Source organism: Rhinolophus hipposideros, assembly GCF_964194185.1.
Source record: "Rhinolophus hipposideros genome assembly, chromosome: 21".
Lineage (NCBI taxonomy): Eukaryota > Metazoa > Chordata > Mammalia > Chiroptera > Rhinolophidae > Rhinolophus > Rhinolophus hipposideros.
The window spans coordinates 42,383,101-42,407,275 of record NC_138067.1 but is presented as its reverse complement, the minus strand read 5'-3'; the positions used below and the strand labels follow the sequence as shown (position 1 = coordinate 42,407,275).

At 44.3% G+C, this 24,175-nt stretch overlaps 1 protein-coding gene across 1 annotated transcript in view; it reads right to left on the bottom strand.

The window, feature by feature from the left end:
* LOC308489905 (orphan sodium- and chloride-dependent neurotransmitter transporter NTT5-like) overlaps positions 1 to 23,639 on the bottom strand; it is a gene marked incomplete at both ends in the record, with an annotated part of 28,277 nt that extends 4,638 nt beyond the window's left edge. The window contains 12 exon segments of the mRNA XM_081031522.1: positions 7,950 to 8,161; positions 8,373 to 8,535; positions 9,641 to 9,698; positions 9,701 to 9,799; positions 9,917 to 10,118; positions 18,903 to 19,073; positions 19,704 to 19,890; positions 22,026 to 22,267; positions 22,434 to 22,544; positions 22,788 to 22,963; positions 23,179 to 23,305; positions 23,496 to 23,639. Coding sequence (XP_080887648.1) covers positions 7,950 to 8,161; positions 8,373 to 8,535; positions 9,641 to 9,698; positions 9,701 to 9,799; positions 9,917 to 10,118; positions 18,903 to 19,073; positions 19,704 to 19,890; positions 22,026 to 22,267; positions 22,434 to 22,544; positions 22,788 to 22,963; positions 23,179 to 23,305; positions 23,496 to 23,639 — 1,892 coding nt within the window.
* Positions 23,640 to 24,175: the final 536 nt, after the last annotated feature.

Here is a 24,175-nt window from a genome sequence, read left to right as displayed (position 1 = left end):
TATTTTGTAACTACCAATTTGTACTGATTTTTTAATTAGTTTCAGGTGTACAAAGCAACATAATAGTTAGACATTTAAACCCCTCATAAAGTGATAACCCACCTTCCAAGCTACTACCCCTCTGACATCTTATATAGCTGTTACAATACCATCGACTTTCTTCTCTATGTTGTACTCCACATCCTGTGACTGTATATACCTATATAGTTAGTTATAGTTGACATTCAATATTATCCTACTTCAGCTTCAGGTGTATAGCACATTGGTCAGGCGTCTACACAGTCTATGATGTGATCCCACTGATAAGTCCAGTGCCCATCTGGCACCTTACATGATCTTTATAACATTTTTTATTATATTCCCTATACTGTATTCACTACAAATTTGTATTTCTTAATGGCTTCACCTTTTCACCCTGCCCCCAACCCCATTCCCATCTATCACCCTGATAGATCTAGTACACATCTGATGCCATACCTAGTTATTACAGTATTGTTAACTATATTCCTTATGCTATAACCTACATCCCCATGACTACTGTATAACAACCAATTTGTACTTCTTAATCCCTCCCCCTTTCACCTGTCCTTAACCCCCCTCCCATCTTAAAAAAGTCCCTCTAAGAATCCTTGTAATACTGGTTTGGTGGTGATGAACTCCTTTCTTCTCTGGGGAGCTCCTTATCTGTCCTTCAATTCTAAATGACAGCCTTGCTGGGTAGAGCAATCTTGGTTGTATGTCATTGCTTTTCATCACTCGGAATATTTCCTGCCACTCCCTTCTTTCTTGCAAAGTTTCTGTTGAGACATCAGCTGACAGTCTTATGGGAGCTCCCCTGTAGGTAACTAACTGATTTTCTCTTGCTGCTTTTAAGATTCTCTCTTTGTAGTTAACCTTTGGCATTTTAATTATGATGTGTCTTGGTGTTGGCCTCTTTTGGTTTATTTTGTTTGTAACTCTCTGGGCTTCCTGGGCTTGTATGTCCATTTCCTTCAGGTTAGGGAAGTTTTCTGTCATTATTTCTTCAAATGGGTTTTCAATTCCTTGCTCTCTCTCTTCTCCTTCTGGTACTCCTATAACATGAATGTTGGTACACTTGATATCATCCTAGAGGCCCCTTAACCTCTCCTCAATTTTTTTGGATTCTTTTTTCTTTTCCTGTTCTGGTTGGGTGTTTACTACTACCTTATCTCCTACATTGCTGGTTGAATCCTCTGCTTCATCTAATCTACTGTTGATTCCCTGTAATATATTCTTTGTTTCAATTATTGTATCCTTTATTTCTGACTGATTCTTTTTTATGGTTTTCATCTCCATTTTTATGAGATCATTGAGCATTCCTATAACCAGTATTTGGAACTCTGCGTCTGATAGATTGCTTGTCTCCATTTCAGTTAGTTCTTTTTCTGGAGCTTTGTTCTGTTCTTTACTTTGGGACATGTTTCTTTGTCTCCCCATTTTGGCTTCCTCCTTGTATTTGTTTCTAAGTATTAGGTAGGGCTGCTACGTCTTCCAGTCTTAGTAGAGTGGCCTTATGTAGTAGGTGTGCTGTGGGGTTCAGTGGTGCAGTCTTTCTGGTCACCTGAGCCACATGCTCCTGGTGTGTCCCTTGTGTGGGTTGTGTGTGCCCTCCTCTTGTAGTTGAGCCTTGTTTGATAATTGCACATCAGTGGGAGGGACTGACCCTTGAGCTCACTGGTTGTGAGGACTGGCCTTGACTACAGTAGAAGGGTTGCTGTGCAAGGGCTGACCCTACAGAGCAGGATCTGCCTCAGCAGGACTCTGGTGCCTCCCCAATCCGCCCCTTGGGTATATCATACTTGGAGGAGGCTGGGTGATGCTCCAGGTTGTTTTGAAGCTGGCCACTGGGAGTGCCAACCACAGAACACCTTGGACAGGATCCGCTGTAGGTCTATTTTAGGCAGAGCCTGTGCCCCACCTGGAGCAATCCAGCAGGAGCCACAAAGAAATCCACAGATGGCTGCCGCTGTGCTGTACTTGGAAGCGCCTTGAAAGGCCAAAATGCAAACCAAGTCCAGCTGCCGCTAGTGCCAGCTTAGGGCTGCTCAACCGGAGGTACAGGACACGCTCAAGCCAGATGCTGCTTGTCTGAGTTCTGCGAACCTTTAAGAGACACTAGGAAAGTCTGAAGCTTGAGCCAAAGCAGGCGGTCTGCACGAAAAAGCCACTGAAAACAGCCTGGGTGTGCAAAAGTTAGGCAGGGCCAGGTCTCAAATCACCAGGGTGTGGTGAACAAACGGGCAGAGACTCAGATGTGGCGCTGCCTGTGTTCGCACGCAGGGAAGGGGGAGGGCTCAACAAAGAATAAATAGCCTCAACCAGCTCCCCCGTCCAGGAGAAAGCCATTTCTCCAGTCCCATCCCAAGCCAGACAGCTCAGTTCCCCACCATCTGTCCCTGCTGGCTTTCCAGCTGCTGCCCCAGAGCTGGAGCTCAGAGTGAGTGATTCTGTTGGTGGGTAAGTCCGCACACAGTCCCTTTAAGAGTCTCATGCTCTACCGACTGAGCGAGCCGGGCACCGCTCACACACAGTCCCTTTAAGAGGAGCTCCTGGAAGTGCAGCCGCACTGTCTCACTCAGTCACAATTTCCGCTGGTTTTCACAACCAAAAGTTATGGGGACTTCTCTCCCCAGCATGAAACCCTGGGATGGGGTGAAGCTGGGTTCCCTCGCTCACCAAGGGGATGAGGGAGGACCACCACAGCTGAAAAAGTCCTCCCGATCTTTGAAGGTCACACATGTGTGTAGGACCAGCCCGTTGCATGTCTCCGCCCTTCCTACCAGTCTGGAGGTGGCTTCTTCTCCACACGCTTAATTGAAAGGCTTCAGTTCAGCTTGATTTTAGGTGAGTCTCAATCATGGTTGTTTTGTAAATTAGTTTTAATTTTGATGTGGTTGTGAGAGAAGGTAAACACAGCGTTTACCTACTGTGCCATCTTGGTTGTCTCTATTTGAAATTTGTTGAGGCTTGTACTATGGGTTACTGTGTGATAATTTTGTATTTGGTGAGCTTGCAAATATATGTATTCTGTCATTATTGAATACAGGATTAAACATATGCCCGTTATGTGAAGCTTGTTAATTGTGTTCAAATCTATATACTTACTGTTTTTCTGCTTATCTGTGGGTTGCTGATGAAGGTGTGTTAGTTTTCTACAAAAATGTTGGGTTTATCCATTTCTCCTTATAGTTCTGTCAGTTTTATGCTTCTGAATCTATATTTTAGGCCCACACAATTTGCACTTTTTATATCTTCTTCATAAATGATACCTTTAACCTCTTCATCTTTTTTTTTAATTAAAGTTTATTGGGGTGACAATTGTTAGCAAAGTTACATAGATTTCAGGTGTACAATTCTATCATACATCATCTATATATCACATTGTGTGTTCACCACCCAGAGTCAGTTCTCTTTTCATCACCATATATTTGATCCCCCTTACCCTCATCCAGTACCCTTCTCCCCCCTTACTCTCTGGTAACCACTAAACTATTGTCTGTGTCTATGACTTTTGTGTCTTCATTTGTTTTTCCTGTTCTTTTGTAGTTTTCAGTTTTATATACCACATATCAGTGAAATCATATGGTTCTCTACTTTTTCTGTCTGACTTATTTCGCTTAGCCTCTTTATCTTGATAAAAGTGAGCTGGTATCTCAAGATGCTTAACTGTAGAGCTGGGAGGAAACTGTTCTTTTGGTGGATTTTCTGGAGAATTATTTTTGGCTAGTCGACAATCTCAAATAATATTTTATTGCTGTAACATGTATTTTGTCTTTTTTGTTTAGTGTTTGCTCAGTATAGATTCCTCCTTCCTTTTACTTTAAATCTTCCTGTGTCCTTGTGTTATAAATGTGTCTCATGTAAGTAGTAAATAGCAGATAGCTGAATTTAAAACCTCTCCATCTTCAATATTTGTCTTTTAACTGGTATTAGTCCATTTGTAAATAATTATGATTACTAGTATTTGTGAATTTATCTCTAATATTTTATCTTCTGCTTGTCCTACTTTTTCTGCATTTTATTTTATTTTGCACTCTTTTGGGGGGATTTTTCTTCATTTGATTTTTTTTCTGCTGGTTTGTGAATGTGGCAGAGAGACTACTAGTGCTTTTTAATGATTGTATTCCTCTGTTTTCCAGGCTTCTTGTTCTAGCCAATGGAATGTGAACAGAAGGGCTACACTTTCAGACCTGGCCCACAAAACTCATTCTCTTTCCCCATCTACCAGCTCACTAGCAAGAAATCTATTAGGTTGGTGCAAAATTGAGGTTTAAAAGGTTAAAAATAATTGCAAAAACCGCAATTACTTTTGCACCAACCTAATATATTCTGATATAAGCAGAAGATACAATTATATTGTATGAAGCCATTGAGATTTTGTATTTGATCTGTTAGATAAGCTATCGTTATTTATCTTAAGTAATACAGAAATTATAGATTGTTTCTACAAATCTTCTTCTATAGATTGTAGTTCCTTGAAATTGTAACATGCGTCTTTATCAAAGTCTAAAGCTCAACATTATATTTGTCATCCTTTTGAGATGAGTGCTCAATCTCTAGCTTACATGTTTTTGTTGTCCAGTATTTTAGTTCTATGTCAGTTTTTTAACGTTACAAATTAACAGTTGCTATTATTTCATTATAGGTCAATTATGTTTACATTTACCCACATTATTATCATTTTCTTGACTCAGCATTTCTTGTATCTCAGGTCTCAGATATTCCTTCTGGGATCATTTTACTTATTCTTGAAATATATCTCTTACCAAAGATTTGTGGGTGTGAAAGTTTTCTTTGCCTGAAAATATCCTGCTTAGTTCTCCCAGGACTTTTTCCAAGTCAAGTTGTTGTCCTTTCAGTCTTAGTTGTGGAGGGCGCAGCTCAGCTCCAGGTCCAGTCGCCATGGTTAGTTGCAGGGGGCGCAGCCCACCATCCCTTGTGGGAGTCAAGGAGTTGAACCGGCAACCTTTTGATTGAGAGCGCGCACTCCAACCAACAGCCCTCTGGCACTGGCCTACGTGGGAATCGAACCAGCAGCCTTCAGCGTTAGGAGCACAGAGCTCCAACACCCTGAGCCACCGGGCCGGCCCTTGCTTTGTTCTTGAGTAACATTTTCTGCTGGACTTACAATTCTAAGTTGACAGTTATTTTCGATCACCCCTGGGCTGATGCTTTCCCGCTATCTCCTGGCTTCTTTTGCTGTTAACAAGAAATCAGCTGTGAGACTGTTATTCCTTTGTAGTTAACACATTTTCTGCCTGGTTGTTCTTTTGATCTATTTTTGGTGTACTGCAGTTTCCTTTTATTTATCCTCCTCTGGATTTGTTGTCCTCCCTCGTTTTTGGAGAACATTTATCTTTTCTCTCTTTGCATGGAGGCCTCACCCCTATTCTTTCAATGGTCTCTTTCTGAAACTCCTATTAGATGTATGTTGCACTTTCTCCCAGTCCCCTCCATGTCTCTTAATTAAGCTCATGTTTTCAATACCGTAGTTCTTCTGGGCTATGTTATTGGTAATTTCTTCAGATTTGTCTCTTTTCCTAGTTTTCTAATTGGTTGTTTAACCCATCCATTGATGTTTTTTAATCTTGGTGATTTTTTTCATTTCTAAAAGCTTTTTTTGTTTGGTTCTTTTTCAAATACTCTGTTTTCTCATTCTTAATCTCAAATCCCTCTCTTTGTCTTTATATTAAACATATTTATTTTATATTTTGTACCTGATACTTCCAGTAAGTTAGATCTTTACAGGTCTGATTCTGCTACTTGTTGATTATGCTAATCCTCCCTTAGGGTGCCTTGTTTCCTTGTGCGTTTTGTGATTTCTTTTTGTGACCTTGTGTTCATTGAAAGTTTATCTGGGGGAATTCTATGAGGCCTGGTAGAAGTTTTGTTTCCCCCAGAGATTATTCATGACAGGTTCTGAGGGCAAGATACTATTAACCAGGAACCTTTTATATTACTCTCAATTTTGGGCATGAATTTGAACAAAAATCCCACATGAGAGAAGGTTTGGCATTACAAATTCTCAAGACAGACACTGCTTCCCTCCTATCAGAGACAGGACTATATCTAACTCTTGACAGAGGTATGTAACCCTTCAACTTTCTATGGATGGGGCTTCCTTTTCTTTCATGGACCCAAGGCTTTGTCCTCACCTACCTTTAAAACCAAAATCACTTAAGTTACCAAAGAGTGGCAATTGCTTCAAAGCAGTTACTAGCTTTAACACTTGCTTACCTATCTGAATTCAAGCTTAGGCTTAATTTTTGGCCTCTTAAAGATTTCCCTTAATTTCTTCTAAGCTCATCTGTGTATTTAAAGAGGATTGTTAAACTAAATCTTATTTTATATTTTAGGTATCTTATAATATGGTGTGTTTTGTTTGTCTTATTTTATTGTCACATTGCGCCAGATGAAGTCCTCCTTGGGTTTTCTTCAATCTCCACAGTCAAACTCTTCCCATCATTTCTTGCCAAATACCCTTCCTCCTGGGTCCTACACCACCTTAGTGAAAATACCTGATGTTGTGTAGAATTTTAAGCCCCTTGGTAGATTAGGTAAAATAATCGAGTATTGGGGCAGCCAGATGGCTCAGTTGATTAGAGCACAAGCTCTTAACAACAAGGTTGCCGGTTCAATTCCCACATGGGATGGTGGGTTGTGCCCTCCACAACTAGATTGAAAACAGTAACTGGAGTTGGAGCTGAGCTGCATTCTCCACAACTAGATTTAAGGACAACTACTTAGAGCTGATTGGCCCTAGAGAAACACACTGTTCCCCAATATTACCCCCCCAAAAATTTTTTTAAAGATTTTTTTTTTAATTGGGAAATGGGGAACAGGACTTTATTGGGGAAGAGTGTGTACTTCCAGGACTTTTTTTTTTCCAAGTCAAGTTGTTGTCCTTTCAGTCTTGGTTGTGGAGGGCGCAGCTCAGCTCCAGGTCCAGTTGCCGTTGCTAGTTGCAGGGGGCACAGCCCACCATCCCTTGTGGGAGTCGAACTGGCAACCTTGTGATTGAGAGCCCGCACTGCAACCAACTGAGCCATCTGGGAGGCAGCTCAGCTCAAGGTGCCATGTTCAATCTTAGTTGCAGGGGGCAGAGCCCACCATCCCTTGCGGGAGTAGAGGAATTGAACTGGTATCTTGTGGTTGAGAGCCCACTGGCCCATGTGGGAATCAAACTGGCAGCCTTCAGAGTTAGGAGCACGGAGCTCTAACCGCCTGAGCCACCAGGCCGGCCCCCCCAATTTTTTTTTAAATAATCATGTATTTAAGAGATATATGAGGAAGTCAAAATTAGCAGATAGTTAACCACTTTGCCAAATCAGTGAACCCACTCTTTTTTGAGCAAATTGTGTCTGCCTGGTCCAGTTTACTTATAGGAATCACTAGGCAGGGAAGACCCGAGATTCTAGCATTTGAATTTAACAGAGTCAGTGGAAGGCAAGACTGGGAGTTGGAAACGTTTTTATGATAAAAGTAAATTTTCACAGAACTGTTTTATTTGCCAGAACCATTTCTGCCCTAGTTTCATAGGGAGCACACCTTACACAGACCAACTCCAAGAGGAAGGTGGCCTAGGAGAAGTAGGGTCAACAGTCACCATCAGTCAAATACTGGAAGTCAAAGAACACCATCATTACAGGTCTGGTGAGGGAAAGTGTGAAAGATGTGGGGAATGACTCATCAGTCCAGAGAAACTTTCCCAATCCAGAAAAACAAAAGATCTTTGGGTCCAGTTACATTAGCGGTTGCCATGGTTATGTCTCCTAATGTCAAGTTGCCAGCCAGGGAGTTCCACTGTGAAAAAGAAAAAATGTTATGCCAAATGAACCAAGTCTTTATTTCCAAGAAGAATGACTCCCGTGGCAGAACGTTTGTCCCCTGGTTAGTTATCCATTTTACCAATATTCTTTAGGTTTTGCCTCATGGGAAAGCCATGAGGGGGCTTTGATGAGTCCCCTTTAGCTTCAGATTTAAAGATAATTGTGGCCTTATTATGGCTCGTGTAGACCGGGATGGCCACATTAAGGAGAGTGTAGAAGAAGTAGGCAGGAATGGGCAAGATGGTAATGCTGATGAGGACTCCAAGCAAGGCTTCAGCCCATGATGGGTAATTTTGGATCACTTCATCTGACTGGAGAAAGGAGAGAGAGGTTTAGAATGTCCAGGTACTTGGACATGGGATTCAAGGGGTGGAGGTAGGAGATGAACCCAGGCAAGAGACTAGATAACTGAATCTCAAGGGAATCAGGGAATAAGATGACTGAGTCCTAGAGGCAAGAGTGGATTGAAAAGTCTTGTCCCCACTCCCTCGGGGGTTCTGGGATCTGCAGAGGGGTGCTCACAGTGCTTGAGTTCCAGGCCAAGTAGGTGATGGTGCTCGTATACAGATGAATCAGGGTGCTTACAAACAGGACCAGCAGCACAAACGGAGATATAAAGCACCACAGCCAACGATAGATGGGGGAGATGGGGCAGTCCAACATGATAATCAGGTCGGCAAGCAATCTGGGAGGAAGGGCCATAAGGCTTTGGGAGGGCTGTTCAGGCCTTGGGGGAGGGTTTAGTCCAAACCGCGCCTAGGAGAAAGCCCTTAACATTTCTTAGACCTTTCTGTTCACTTCCACAACCAGTCTCCTTGCCTCTAATCCATCCCTTTTCAGGCTAATTTCTGTCCCAGCCCTGTGATTTTAAAAACACACACAAACATTTCCATCCCCCTTCACCCTCAGGATAAAAGCCAACTTCCTAAATGTGGTTTCTTCAAGCCTGTGCAGCCAGCTTTCTTTGGTGCACCTTCTTAACCCCAACACACGTGTAAGTCTGGCTCCTTCTGCCTAGAATACCCTTCTCTCTCTCCTTTGATCAACTGCCCTTCCCGGTCTACATCCTGTTTCTGCATCCCCTCCTCGCCCGACTCTTTAATCTCCTTCGGATGACCGGCTACTGTATGTTCCTACGGCGCCCTTGTCCTGTCATAGACTTACCACTCTGCCCAAGGTCTGCTTACGTATGTTTTCCTCTTTGCACTCTGAGAACAGAAACTAAATATAATTTACTCAGTATCTCCAGTATTCACCATGAGGCCTACTTGGCCCAGGGGAGGCCCTAAGAAATATTTAAGAGTGAGAATATGAGGAAGTGAGCTGATGCTAAGAACCACTATCACCTGGAAATGCTGCCACCCTTGGATTACATGGTGCTTTTCAAATGTTAGTGTGCATACAAATCATTTGGGGTTCTTGTTCAAATGCAGATAGAGATTCGAAGGCCTGGGATGAGCCTGAGGATCTGCATTTCTAATAAGCTGCTGGTCCAGAGAGCACATTTTGAAAAGCAAGGGATTACATGTTTCAGAGTACACACTACTCTGGTTAAAAGTAGGGCTCAGGAGCCTAGGACTTGATATAGGCTGTTCACCACTCTTCCATTTTACATCTGTTTTCTAAGGAAACAAGCCTATGCTGTTCTGCTTCCCGCCCTCCTAGGACCTCTCCATCGCCCTGGGACCAGAGACCTGCTGGTAAGTGCAGGAGGGGCCAGTGCTCCCTAGGGACCCTAGCTGTGTGGGGGCACAGCAGCTCTCACATAGCAGTGAGGTTTGGGACCTCACCTCCTGGCCCCATAGATCCAGGCCATGGCCCCGTTCTCCAAGATGAGAATGAGGAAGAGGGCAGAGACACCCAGTAATCATCCAGGAGGTTCACGTAGTAGCTGCCCGAGGGTCCCACGAAAATGAGGCTGCCCAGGAACATAAGCACGCAGACACCCACTGGAGGGAAACATCCGGTGTGGATCGAGGTCAGAATGCAAGCCGGGTTGTGTGAGTCCCAGGTGGGTTAAGCCACATGATGGCCACAGCTTAGAGTGGGGTCATAGGTCGGAGTACCTGTGAGCAGCTCTGTATGGTTCAGGAGGGAAGAGAAAGTGTCCTGGAGAGGAATAATGATGCCCTGCACGATCCCTATCATGGTGCTCAACCCCATGGTCACCAGCAACATGAAGATCATGATGGCCCAGAAGGTAAATCCGGGAAGCAGAGAAACGATGTCAGTAAAGGCCACAATAGCCACACCTGGACCCTCCATAACCTGTAGGTGAAGGGAGGAATGGTGAGGGTTCTGAGGTCACTCTGTGGCGTCCTAACTCCGTCCGCACCCCCTGCCCTAGGAAACTATCTGTAGCACTGTTAGTGGACATTATATTTTAAAAAATATATTGCTGAAAGAAATTAAAGAAGACATAAATGGAAACACATCCCATGTTCATGAATTGGAAGGCTTAATATTGTTAAGATGTCAATACTGTCCAAATCAATCTATAGATTCAATAAAAACCCTATCAAAATCCCAGTGATGTTTTTTATAGAAATAGAAAAATCCATCCTAAGATTCATATGGAATTTATCTTGAGTTGATTCTTTTATATCAGGTATGAGGTGTGAATATCAATTAATTTTTTAAAATATAGATATCCAATAGTATCTGTCACTTACTAAAGTTCCATATATATGTGGGTATGTTTCTGGACTCTATTTTGTTTCACTGGTCATTTTGTATATCCTTCCACATTAACCTCACTGTCTCAGTTACTGCAGCTTTAGAGAGATAGATAGTTATAGATAGATAGATAGATAGATAGATAGATAGATAGATAGATAGATAAATAATCTATAAAACAAGGAAAGCAATATGAGATAGGGATACACACATACAAGCTGTATTTAAAAATACGGTGAATGTTTAAATTTTAAAAAAATTATTACAGTAAAAGACACATTACCATTGATCCCTGTTGACTGGCCAAATAATTACCCAGATTATCCACCAAAAAGAAAATGGTTTATTCGGGAAAAGAAAAAACAACCAGAGTGCGTGGCCCCTTCACCGGCCACCTATATGGGAGAAAGAAACAAGCACAACATGGCTTCTTTCACTCGAGTCCCTCCCCATGGTGGTTACCATACAGTTCAACAGGAAGTCAAGACTAGAGAGTTAACAAGGGGCCCAGGTCCACCCCATAGTCCTCCCAGCTCTATGGTTAAACGTCTTAAGATGTCAGTTTACTTTCAACAGTCCCCCTCAAAATACTACCCCTCTCTTGGAACACACTCATCCCACTGTTGTTGCCACTTTCTGAAGCAGTTCTGGACGTCCTTTTTCATGAGGGACTTTAGTTGCACTGTTGTGGTTGTCTTGATGTCCTGAATCGATTCAAATGACTATTTCATGGTCATTTTGACTTTGGGGAAGAGCGAGAAGTCACACGGTGCCAGATCCAGTGAATAAGGTGGATGAGGACACACCATGTTTTTATTTGACAGAAATTGCTGTACCAGAAGTGATGCGTGATAGATCCTTTCTGCTGTGATAAAAAAATACGGTGAATGCTGTTGCCGAGTGCCCAGGCAGGGATCTTCAATACAGGAAACAGCACGTCGAACCTTCATAACAGTGTGTGACAAGTTTCAACTTGTTCGGTGCAGTCAGTCGGGTGTGAGCTACGGTTGAGAGAAGGTGTGTTTTAAAGTGTGACGTAATCATCCTCCATCATGACAACGCTCCATGTCACACATCGCTTCTGGTATATGGCAATATCTGTCAAATAAAATCACTTCTGGTATATGGCAATTTCTGTCAAATAAAAACATTATGGTGTGTCCCCATCCACCTTATTCACTGGATCTGGCACCGTTCGACCACTGGCCTTTTCCCAATGTCAAAATGATTACGGACATCAAGGCAGCCACAACACCAAACTAAACACACTCACGAAAGAGGACTTCCAGAACTGCTTCAGAAAACGGTAACAAAGATGGGATAAGTATGTTCAAAGTAAGGGGAAGTATTTTGAGGGTGATTAATGGCAATGTGTCTTTTACTGTAACATTTTTTTTTAATTTACACACATCATATTGTTTGATCACACCTCGTAGGTTGTAAAACTATCAAGAAGCAAAAAATTGGGGCCCGCCCGGTGGCTCAGGCAATTAGAGCTCTATGTTCCGAACTCCATAAGACTGCCGGTTCGATTCCCACATGGGCCAGTGGGCTCTCAACCACAAGGTTGCCAGTTCAATTCCTCAAGTTCTGCAAAGAATGGTGGGCAGTGCCCCTGATACTAAGATGGAACAGGCATCTTGAGCTGAGCTGCCGCTGAGCTCCCGGATGGCTCAGTTGGTTGGAGCGCGACCTCTCAACCACAAGATTGCCAGTTCGACTCCCGCAAGGAATGATGGACTGCGCGCCCTACAACTAGCAAGGGCAACTGGACCTGGAGCTGAGCTGCGCCCTCCACAAATAAGACAGAAAGGACAATAACTTGAAGCTGAACGGCACCCTCCACAACTAAGATTGAAAGGACAAAAACTTGACTTGGAAAAAAGTCCTGGAAGTACACACCGTTCCCCAATAAAGTCCTGTTCCCCCTCCCCAATAAAAAAAAAATCTTTAAAAAAAAGAGAGTTTCACAGGATCAAACAATATTTAAAAAAAAAAAAAAGAAGCAAGGAGGTGATTACCTTAAAGTCAGGATAGTGAAACCTCTAGAGAATGAGAGAGGTAGTGGTCATGGTAATGGGCAAATGGGGCTTTGCGGGATGGTGCTGATGTCTATTCCTTAACCAGGGTGGTGCCTGAATTTCTTATGGGTCAAATAGACACCATGGAAGACAGCTCAGTTCACACTCATTAGAAGGTGCACTATCTAAGAAGGCTGGCTTCTAACGTAGGATATGAAGGGGCTTAGAAGAGGTTATGTTGGAGTCAAATCACCCATGGCTCTTTTTGAAAGTATTCCAGCTAATACAAAAAGGAACACTACCCTTTTCTAATCTCTAATGAATATATGGATCTAGAGAAGGATCATCAATGGCTAATATCACAAAAAGAGAGCTTTTTTTTTTTGCCTCCTGTTAAATACATAAAACCACTCATGAAGTATTCTTGCCTGAACATTGAACCTAAAACTAATCAACTTCTTGACCTAACTACCAATTTATAAGAAATACAGAGGACAGAAGAATATATTAAATGATACCACAGAGAGGCAATCAACAAATTCCAAATTGCTGGAAACTCCACAGGACAAATAACTCAGTTTTATCAACAGATACATTGCAAGGGGGAAACAAAGAGGGAGGGAGACCTATATGAAGATTGAAAAATTCTTAAGAGATATAGCAACAAATTTGCAGCATATGAATTTTATTTGGATGATGATTTAAACAAACTTTTTAAAAATTATGAGGCAATCCCTCAAACAGTTAAACATAGAATTAGCATGTGGTCCAGCAATTCTATTCCTAAGCATATGCCAAGAGAAATAACAACATCCGTCTACCCCAAAACACTTTTACATGACTATTCATAACAGCACTATTAATAATAGTCCCAAAGGAGAAACCACCTAAAATGTCCATCAACTGATACTTGAATAAATACACCGTGGTATAGCTATACAACAGAATGTTATTTAACAATAAATAGAAATGAAGTACTGATATGTGCTATACAGGAATGAATCTTGAAAACATTATGCCATGTGAAAGAAGCAAGTCACAAAGGACTACACATACTGTATCATTCCATTTACACGAAGTGTCCAGACTAGGCAAATCTACAGAACAAAAAGGAGCTTATGGTTGTCCAAGGCTGGAGTTGGGGGCTGTGGCAGTTGGGGTGACGGCGAAGGGGTGTGGAGTTTTTCTTTGTGATAATGAAAATGTACTAAAATTGACCGTGATGATGGATGTACAACGCTGTGATACACTACAAGCCACTGAATTGTACACTTTGAATGGGTGAATTGTGTGGTATGTGAACTATACCTCAATAAAACTGTCAAAAAAGAAAAAGGTACCAGAAAAACAAATTCAGACAACCAGGAAAATCTGAATACTGACTGAATATTTGATGATATTAATGGATTACTGTTATTTGTTTTAGGTGTGATGTTTCGTCAGGCTTTTTTTTTTATTGAAGGGTTATTTTTTAGAGACAGGTACTGACATATTTACAGATGAAATAATAAATTGAGGATTTGCTTCAAAATAATGGAGAGGCTTACAGTGGATTGAGGAGAGATGAAACCAGACTGGTCATCCGTCGGTCATTATTGAAGATGGGTGATGAGTACAAAGTAATTCATTGTTATTCTTTTGCATGTGTTTGAAAATTTCCTACATGAAAAGGGCCAGAAGCCACAAGACAGGAATCTCTGTCAGCCTCTTCCCCTCATTCACTGTGTGAATCCCTTTCTTCGGAGCCTCCTGGTGAAGACTGAGGATGACAGTACCTGCATCGCCTACCAGTCTCGTGAGGGACAAAAATGAAAACATGTGTAAGGTACCCCACCAAGGGACGGGGCTCCGTTTTGTCTACAAGGCCAGAGATTCCCAAAAGACAACCGGCTCATCGCACACAAAGGTGCCAGGAAGCCTGACTTGACACAATAAGGACCCCAGAGCCATGTAGAGAAGTACTAGGACAGAAACCAGTCTTCTGCTCCAATCACACCCCCTACAGCAACGAGGTATCTGCAATTGAAACAACCCTGCTGTTAGGTGCCAAAGGACTTGCAACAGTGACCTGAGGAGAGAAAAATCTAGAGGAGGAGGAGGGGACACACCAAGACCTTCCATCCCATGGTTTATCCGGTCAGCCGCTACTTTTCAATACCTCTCCCACAGGTTCTACTCCCAAAGCTGGAACTGGAGGTGGGGAGCAGAGAGGAGGAGCACCTGGGCTCCCAAAAAGAAGGAGGTTGAAAACTCAGGCTATTTGATCATGAGAAGGGGGCTGCCTCCTCTCTCAGAGTCCCATCTTACCTGACTCAGTGACACCGGTTTTCAAGCGACAGTTGGTTTGGCTCGGGCGCAGGGCGGGGCGAGCGTGAGGGGCGGGGCTACAAGGTACGGGAGCCATGGGTGCTGACTTGGAGGTTCACAGCGCCTCCAGCGCTCCGATCCTGGAGCTTGAGGAGCGTGCAACTTCAGACGTCCAGGGACTTCTGTGATCTTTGCTCTTTCCACTCTCCAGACCTACCCCGACAGTCCTACCCACCAACGAATGGTTGGGGTGGGGGTGTCTGTGTGCTTTTTCTTGTCCCAATCTTACGCAGAGGCAGCCTCCCGGTGGGAGCTAAGCAATCGGAAATCCTGGGATCTCTGAGCATTTAAAGGAAACCCATTCCCTGGATCTTCGTGAATCCCAACCATGTCTACCCCCAGCCCCCGCCCCCGGCGCTGACTAACTCCATCTCCTTTTTGAAAGTACTTTCAGCTCAGTTGTGGAGTCACCCCTCCCACAAGTCCCAAGAGACCCACTCAGTTTTCATCCACTAGACAAATTCATTTGATTTAGCCCTGTGGCAAAAGGACGTCTCTTACCAAGTAGATATGGGACCCTGGTGGGCTCAGCAACGTAATTCGGGAGTTCCCAGCCCTGCTTGTGCGTTGGTCCACAGGTCACTGAGTCTGTGTGGGTCACTTAGTCCACAACAGTCTTGGCCCATGACAGGCTTACTATGTCCCATTAGCAAGCACATTAACATTCTTCCCATATTATTGTTGAAGCCACCATTTCCCGGGGTTTTCTTGGCTAAAAGCCAGTTCCTGGATAACGCAAATCTAGCAATCTGGCATCTGAATTTGCCACGGCAAGGAGAGGGGAGGGACTTGGGACTGGAAGTTTAGCTCTCAAAGGAATGGAAGATTCCGAGAGGAAGACTGAACATCTGAGACATTTATAGAAAATAAAAACAGAACTGCTCACACCCGGTGCTTGGAGTCCCAGTGGACTGATTTATTGACCAACCGCATTACCCCTCCAGCTCCATTCCGGGCGCTGGGCAGACCAGTTAAGAAGCACGTTCAGTTGGCATCACTGACGATGTACGTATATGATGGATATGTGTATATGCTGAGGAAAAGGAGGGAAAACCCAATGACAGTGGCGACCAGAGGGGCCTAGGACAGAGGATGCCAAGCCAGGCCCCAAGAGCCCCCCAAACACTGCCCCTACCCTTGGGAATAAAAGGAGCTCTGGGTCCAAGGACATCAGTAGTTCCAAGTTGGTGTGCAAGAGTTGCCTGCTAGAGCTGTTTTGAGGGCTGTGTGATGTCAGGCCTCGTGCATGAAGTTGGGACGTCACACAGGTGAATCAGCGACTCGGTTATCACCTTGCAGGATTTCCTCCTTTTGGACCCCTCCAATGGGCGTTAGATGCGTACTTAGGGATAGGGGCGAGGAGGGTATGACAGACCTATTCGAGCTCGAGGATTTGAAGGGAATGCGATGGATGAGGCTGAACACAAAGCGTATGGGGACGGGGAGCATGACAATGAGGGACAGGATAATCATCATGAGACGCATCCAGGATGGGAATTGTCGAAGCACCTCTTTTGACTGTAGAGAGATGGGAAAGGGGTTCAGAACATCGAAGCTCCCAGAAGAGGGAAAGCTGTGGAAGGGAAGAGTGGGAGGGGTACCAGGGCAGAGGACTAATGAGTCTTCGGGGAGCAGAGAATGATATGATAGGGTCTTTAAGCCAAGGTGGACTGGAAGATCTGCCCCGCCCCAGGAAAGTCTGGGGTATGGAGAGGGAAGCTCACACTGCTTGAGTTCCAGGACACATAGATCCAGGTCGTCCGAGACTGAGCATACACAGAGGCTGCTAATAGGACGAGCAGCACAACTGGACACAGACAGCACCAGAGCCAGCGAATAATGGGATGGAGGGGGCGGTCGCACAGAATCGTCAATTCTGCAAGGAACCTGGGAGAAAGGGCCACAAGACTGTGGCAGGCCCAGACACACCTCACCCTTCCTTGGGGGGCAAGGCCAGCCTGAACTTAGCAGCTTTCAAATATTCTACCGCACTTCCAAACCCCTGCCTCAGCTCAAGCCTCATCCCCTCTTGTCTTCTCCTTTGTCATCTTCCATCCCAACCCAAGAAACAATTTCAAACATTCCTCTACTGCCCAAAAACCTTTCATGACTACCCAGTGCCCTCAGGATAAAGGCCAAGTCCCTTCCATTCATTCCATAAACATGAGAGTGTTTATGATGTGCCAGGGCCTCTTCTAGGAGCTGGGTATCCATAGTGAACAAACAGACCCCCAAAACATTAACACTTGACCCTCAGAGAACTGAACTTTTCTTGGTTTCTCCCAGCCCACGTATCCAGCTTCTTTTAGTGCATGTTCTCAATCTCAATACGTATACAAGTGGGATCTTTGGCCTTGAATACTGCTCTCTCTCTTTGCCTACCGATCCATCTGTCCAGACTCTGCCCAATCACCCTCTCCTCTAGGCCCCACTTTCCAGGTGCCCCTAGAGTACTGCCAGCTACCTCTGCGATAGACTTTCCACCTCGAAGTGGGAATGTCTGCTTATATACATCTTCCAATTGGGGCTCTGTTCTCTTTGAGAGGAGGAGCTATTTCGCATTCATTTGTATCCCAGCACCACAACACAGAGAAAGTCCCCAGAGATTTGTGTGGAGTGAGTTGTACATGAGTGAACTGACCAAGAACCACCGTCACCTGAAAATGCTGTCACCTGAGCCTTCAGCCCTTGAATTATACCACTTGGATGTCCCCCCAGCAGCCTGGTAAAAAAGGGGCTCGGGAGTCCCTTGCATGTGACTTGGTTTCTCCCACTCTCCCGTTCCACTAGGTCCCAGTCCCTGATTATCTTGTTTCCTCTTCCCTGGCAGCTCTTCCTTGCCAAATTAAACCATGTCTCTCAACCTGCAGCTCTACTCCCCAAGCCCAAGCCGTTGTTAGTTGCCAACTGAAACACGACAATAGCTCCCAAATGTTCTCCTCGCTTCACTATCGACCCCTCACTGTCTGTTCACACAGTAGTCATAGGTGCTTTCTCACAAAGACATCTGAATATGTCACTCCTCTACTCAAAACCCTCCGATGCATTCTCTATCATTCTGTACAAAAAGCTACGTCCTACTATGGCTCAGAAGGCCCTCCATGTTCTCCTCTTACCTTTCCAGCCTCATCTCCTATTGTGTTTCCCCAAAACTAAGACCTGGCCGGACCATCAGCTGTAATGTATCTTTTGGAGCAAAAATTAATATAAGACCTGGTCTTATTTTACTATAAGACCTGGTCATAATATAATAATATAATATAATATAATATAATATAATATAATATAATATAATACAATATGGTATAATATAATACAATATAATATGATATAATATAATACTGGGTCTTATATTAATTTTTGCTCCAAAAGACTCATCAGAATTGATGGTCCAGCTAGGTCTTGTTTTCGGGGAACCAGGGTAACATCCTATCCCAACCTTGCCGATCTCCTTGTTCCTCAAAAACTCCAGGCATGATGCTTCCTCTTGCCTTGATACTTACTGTTTCCTCTACTTGAAACATACTTTCTCAGAATTTGTCATGGCTCCTTTCCTCATTTCATTCAGGAGTCTGTGCAAATGTCCCACCTTATCGAAGAGGCCTTCCCTAAAATCCTATGTAAATTAGCACCGTACAGACTCCCACTCTTGATGTCTTTTGCTTTCTCCTGTCCATTCTCCCCACCTGACACTTTTATTTGTTCACTTGGTTAGTGTCTTCTCCACCACGAGAATGTACAGCGGTGGAGGACGGGATGCTTGTTTCCTTCAATGCTGTATCCCTGATGACTAAAAGAGTGCCTGGCACATATTAAGCACTCAATAAATATGTTCAATAAATGAATGAATAAAAAGGTTTCTCAGAAGGCCCTGAAGTTAAGGGTACCTATGTCACTCTAGTTGAGTGAGAACTGAGGCAACAAGAAAGGGGTCAGCCTTCCCTAGAGACCCAAGCGATCACCTCCTGGCTCCATAGGCCCAGCCCACAGCCATGTTTTCAAGTGTGATGATGACAATTAGGGGAAGGACCACCCAGTGGTCATTCAGCAGTTGGACGTAGTAGAAGCCTGAAGGTTGAAGGAAGAAGAGGCCGCACAGGAACATGAGCACAAAGGCAACCACTGGAGGAAACATTGACTCTGCATCAAGGCTGGAGGTCTGGCAGGGTGACAAGGGCTAAGGAGAGGTTATAGACCAGGGCTGGACTGGAGTCTCAGGGAAATCAGGGTAATTGATGGGAGCAGGTACCTGTGAGCAGTTTTGTATGCCTCCTGAAGGCAGAAAAGGTGTCCTGGAGAGGAATAATGATGCCCTGCATGATCCCTATCGCGTGGTTCAGGTGTAAGGCGAGACACATGAGGAAGAAAAGAATGGACCACAGGACAGACCCGGGAATGAAGGACATGGCTTCGGTGAAGGACAGGAGTGCAAAGCCTGCACTCCTTCCAATCTGTTAAGGGGAGAAAAGGCAAGAGATAAAGTGTCCTTGAACTTAACAACAACAACAAAAGTACAAACTAGGATACATTCTACCTTCCCTGGAAAACCCCCGGAGAGCCCTGGGTCACTAAGAAAATCAGATCTCTAAGCTGAGCCTCTGACATGGAAAACCAACCCACCTAGCATTATCCACGGAAGGGCTTTCTGCAAGCTATAGATTTTTGCATCACCAGGGCTGCAGGTAATCCCGGAGCTTCTGGAATTTTTTTCTGGTGCTAATAAAAGCTCAAATTTGTTTTACAGAAGGCTTTGAGAGACCCTAGGCCCAGCTCACCTATTTTTACTGACCTTCAAAAACTGCTTCTCCAAGCTGCACTCAGGCACGTGGCTAAGGACCATCCTCTTGAGGGACTGGGGAAGACTGTTGAGCCAGGCGGTGAAGACGGAGGTTGGGTGATCAAACAGGTTTGGAGGGGGCTGGGCCTCAGGAGGCAGTTTCCCTAGGCTTACCAGCCTTGACAGTGTTTCAGCATTCCTGGGGATAAGGAGTTGAATCGCATAGAACCATTTGGCTTCTTAGGAGACCGCCTCCTTTTCTCGTACCTTGCAGATCCGAGCGTCACTAGCCTAGCATCACTGATCTGGGTGAGGTGGAGCCTGGGATGAAACCTAGAAGGCACCCACCTTCGGGGTCATGACTTTGTATGAACTTGGAGAATTTATGACCAAGGGGTACTACAGGAGAAGGTTTTCCTATAATCTTCTTGGGGACTCTGGATGATCTTGGGTATAGTGATAACTTTTTTAGATACAATACCCAAAGTACAATCCATGAAAGAAATAATTGATAAGCCGGACTTCATTCAAATTAAAAGCCTGGTCTGGGAAAGACTCTCAAGAGAATGAGAAGACAAGCCACAGACTGAGAGAAAATATTTGCAAAATAAAATATGCACATACATGGTACACAAGGAACATATACGTACAGGGTGCCCAAAAAATGTATACATATTTTAAGAAAGGAAAAAACTGTATTAAAATTGTGATGTTCAATATATACCGATAACAAAAGATGACTGCGAGTCACGTTTGACTTTTGCAATTCCAAGAGGTGCTCAAAGTGGTTCCCATCAGCATAATTTTAATACAGTTTTTTCCTTTCTTAAAATGTGTATACATTTTTTTGGTACTCTCTGTATAAGAATGTTTAGAGCAGCATTGTTTTAATAGCCAAAAACAGGAAAGACTCCAAATGACCATCAACAGCAGACTGGGTAAATGAAGCGTGATGTGGTATGTTCATGTACTGGCACATTACACAACATTAAAAGGCACAGATTAGAGCGACACATAACAATACATCTTACAAACGGATATTGAATGAAAGAAGTAAAACACGAAAGAATACGAAGAGAACATATAAATGAACAAATTAAAATACATAAATGGACATACTAAACTATATTGGTTATATATGCATACATAGATAATAAAATATGAAGAAAAACAAAGAATTCATCATCATAGAAGTCAGGATAGTGGTTACCTCTAGGAAGGAGGAAAACAGTTATAATTAGAGATATGTGGAAAGGTTTGGGGACATTCTAGTTCTGAATATGGTGGAGTTTATTTCATAGCTCTTTACGCCGCACATTTTGTTTTATGCAACACCTTATAATAAATGTTTTTTAAAACACTAAAGAATAACATTAGGCTGGCACCAGACTGGTAAACATTCTAAAGTTTGACCAAGTTTACTCAAATATTGTGCAGGAAGTGGGATGCGTGGAATTTTCACACGTCATAAACCACTTTGAAAATCAGACAATATACAGTAAATCTAAAGGTGTGTATACCCGACCCTGCAATTCCATTCCTAAGTATACACGCTACAGAACTCTTGCATGTGTGCACATGCGTATGCTCAGGCTTCTTCTAGAAGAAAATGGTGGTTATTTGCACGGGTGAGGATCACCTGGACAAATTCAGCTTAGGGTTGCTTCCTCTGGGAGCCCTTCTCTGACCACTCCAATGATATCCTCCCCATCCCTCCTGCTACCGGTTATCAGTTTGTGGCTGTCTGATGGAGTCCCTGATGGAGGCCCTCCAAAACTGAGATCTTCATGAAGGCAACGTGTGTGGACTGCTTCACCTGCCCAAGCCTTCGTAGTCCACAGAGTACTTTCTAAATGCCTGATGGATGTTTTTGATTCATGCCTCCAGAATAAAAAATAGGGGTGAGAAGGAGATAAAGACTGTAGTTCTGAGAGTCCTTTAGGTGCTCTCCGAATGCGATAGATTGCCAGACATTCCTAACTTCAGGAGCTGACAGGAAACAATGAGAGCATTAGGAAGTAGGTTTTCCACGTGGTTTTAACGCTGTCTGGGACGAGAGTAAACTTGCATGTTTGCCACTTTTAGCCTATCTCTGTGGCGGTGCTCTGAGGTGCACAGTTGGCAATCTCTGAGTTTGAAGATTTCTAGGGCTAAAAAAGACTCTGAGAAGGATAATATATGACAGGGATCCTACTGTTTTTCTCGCTCTACGAGAAAGTAAAGGCTTGCAAGTGCACCTGAGGTTGTACTGGAGGTAGCGATGTGTGAAGGTTAGGGTCTCTGGGTTTTGTAGTTCCCTGGGGTTGGGACCCTCAACTAAGGAGCTGGCCTTACTTCTCACTACAGCCGTGTGTGACGACGGTGGCCCAGAAGCCCCCGACACAGAAGATAACAGTTGTGGCAAGGAGCATGCTGCCCAGGTTGACGAGAGCCACAACAAAGGCATCACTGAGACAGTTGTTGGACAGGTTCATATGCGAAGCTAAGGAGACAATGGAGCCATAGCCGAGACCCAAGGAAAACAAGGCTTGGAACCCTGCTTGGCACCACGCATTCACGCTGTACATAGCCGATATCTAAAAGGGAGAAGACAAGTATAAAGGGAGATGTCAAAGGAGAAAAGAACCTTAACATACGTGGGGGTGGGGGAGACACAGAGGGAGATAATGGGGAAAGGACACTTAAGAATAGATAATAGGTGTCCTCTAAGGCCTGACAGGGAGTGAGGAAAATACACCTTACCTTGCCAACCCCCAAATAGCCAAGGCCAAATTTTGCACCGTCCAACAGCAGACTCCGGATAAAGAAACAAAACAAGATGAAATAGGGCACTGGGACCATGACGTACATTACCTGAATTGAGAGTGGGACATATTAGCAACCATGTACCAGTGGGGGGGTCAACCAATAGTCAGCAGGGATCAAAAGTTTTGAGTCAGAAATAAGAAGGAGTTAGAAGACAGCTTTCAGCAGGGTTCAAGGGCTGGCGGGAGTGAAAGACCAGAGGGAGTGAAAAATTAGTAGATCAATGAGAAACAGTGTTAGATGAGGGCTAAAGTATCTGAGCTGTTAAGGAATCCAAAAATGGTGGCTCACCTTCCCGATGTACTTGGGCCCATTAATCGTGAAAGAACCAACAAGACACCAAGACACCAAGAACGACAGGATCAGACTATCCATGGGTGGTCCACCATCCTCAATTCTGTCTGAGACCTTCAAGGCCACCCGGTACCAGAAGTATAGGAAGGGCGTTGAGTTTGCACATTCAGGATCTGGGGATATTTGGCTTTCGACATGCTTGCTAGACAGGGTGACCCTTCCCTTCTTCTTTACTCCTTCCCCCACATCTTTTTCTTCCTTCCCCTCCCATTTCTTCTTCCTTCTGTTATATTCCTCTTCGTTATCCATCTCCACTCCTTTCTCCTCTTCCAAATTCCCTCCCACCTCTCTGTTTTCCCGTTCTCCTCTTCTTTCACTACCTCCTCACCAAAGTCACTGAAGTTCATCAGTAGGGGACAATGCTCCCATGACACAGGAAACTGGAAGGAATGGCTCAAGTAGGTCATAATCCAGGCATTGAACACATTGCAGTACAAGCCCACGATGAGGCACACCTAGGAAGCATGAAGAATTTTGGAAGTAGGGGAAGGAAGGTAGGCCAACAGAAGGTAGGGGATTTGACAGAGGATTGGGGAACTGAAGGGACTTGACCCATGGAAGTGAAATCACAGGACCCATTCCAGGACAAGGGTTGGGAGGGCGTGGCGTGGAAAGGGTAGGCCTGGGCAGCCCAGGGCTCCTCACCATGAAGCTGGTATACCCCACCCCACCAAGCCGGGGGCTGATGATCTTCCATACACCAATGCTGCCCTGACGCATCCTCTGACCAGCTGCCATCTCCAGCAAGAGGAGAGGAACCCCGACCGAGAAGAGCAAGACAGTGTACATGATGAGAAAACTCCCTGTGCAGGGGATTCAAGGAGGGGCTGTGAGAACCATGTGGCTTTTCAGTGCCTGGACTTTTTCTGGGGTCCAGTAAAACATGTTCCCCACCAGTGGCCTCCCTCGGGGCCGCAGGCATCAAGCCTCAGCTGTTTCTCCATCCCTCACAATCCTGGTGTCCAGTCTCTTAGTCTCCAGTTCCTGGAAGATCCAGATACACAGTTTCCATCCTGAGCCCTGACCCAGGATTCTAGTCCCACCACCCTTATGCTCAGATACCCTGCATCTCTACTCCTCTTGTGATCTTAGGTTTTCAGGCACCTGGCTCCTATCCTGCACAGAGTACCAAGTCTCCAGCAACTATAGATCCCAGAGATCTTGGAGTTTGAAGCCTGGACAGGCCTCTATCTTACTATCCCCTTCTGTTCCATGATTCCTGCTCCCCAGACTTACAACCTCCATTATGAAGCCACAGGTAGGAAAAACTCCAAAAACTGATTGCCTTCACGGAGTAGCCCACCTGGGCCAGGATGTATTCAACC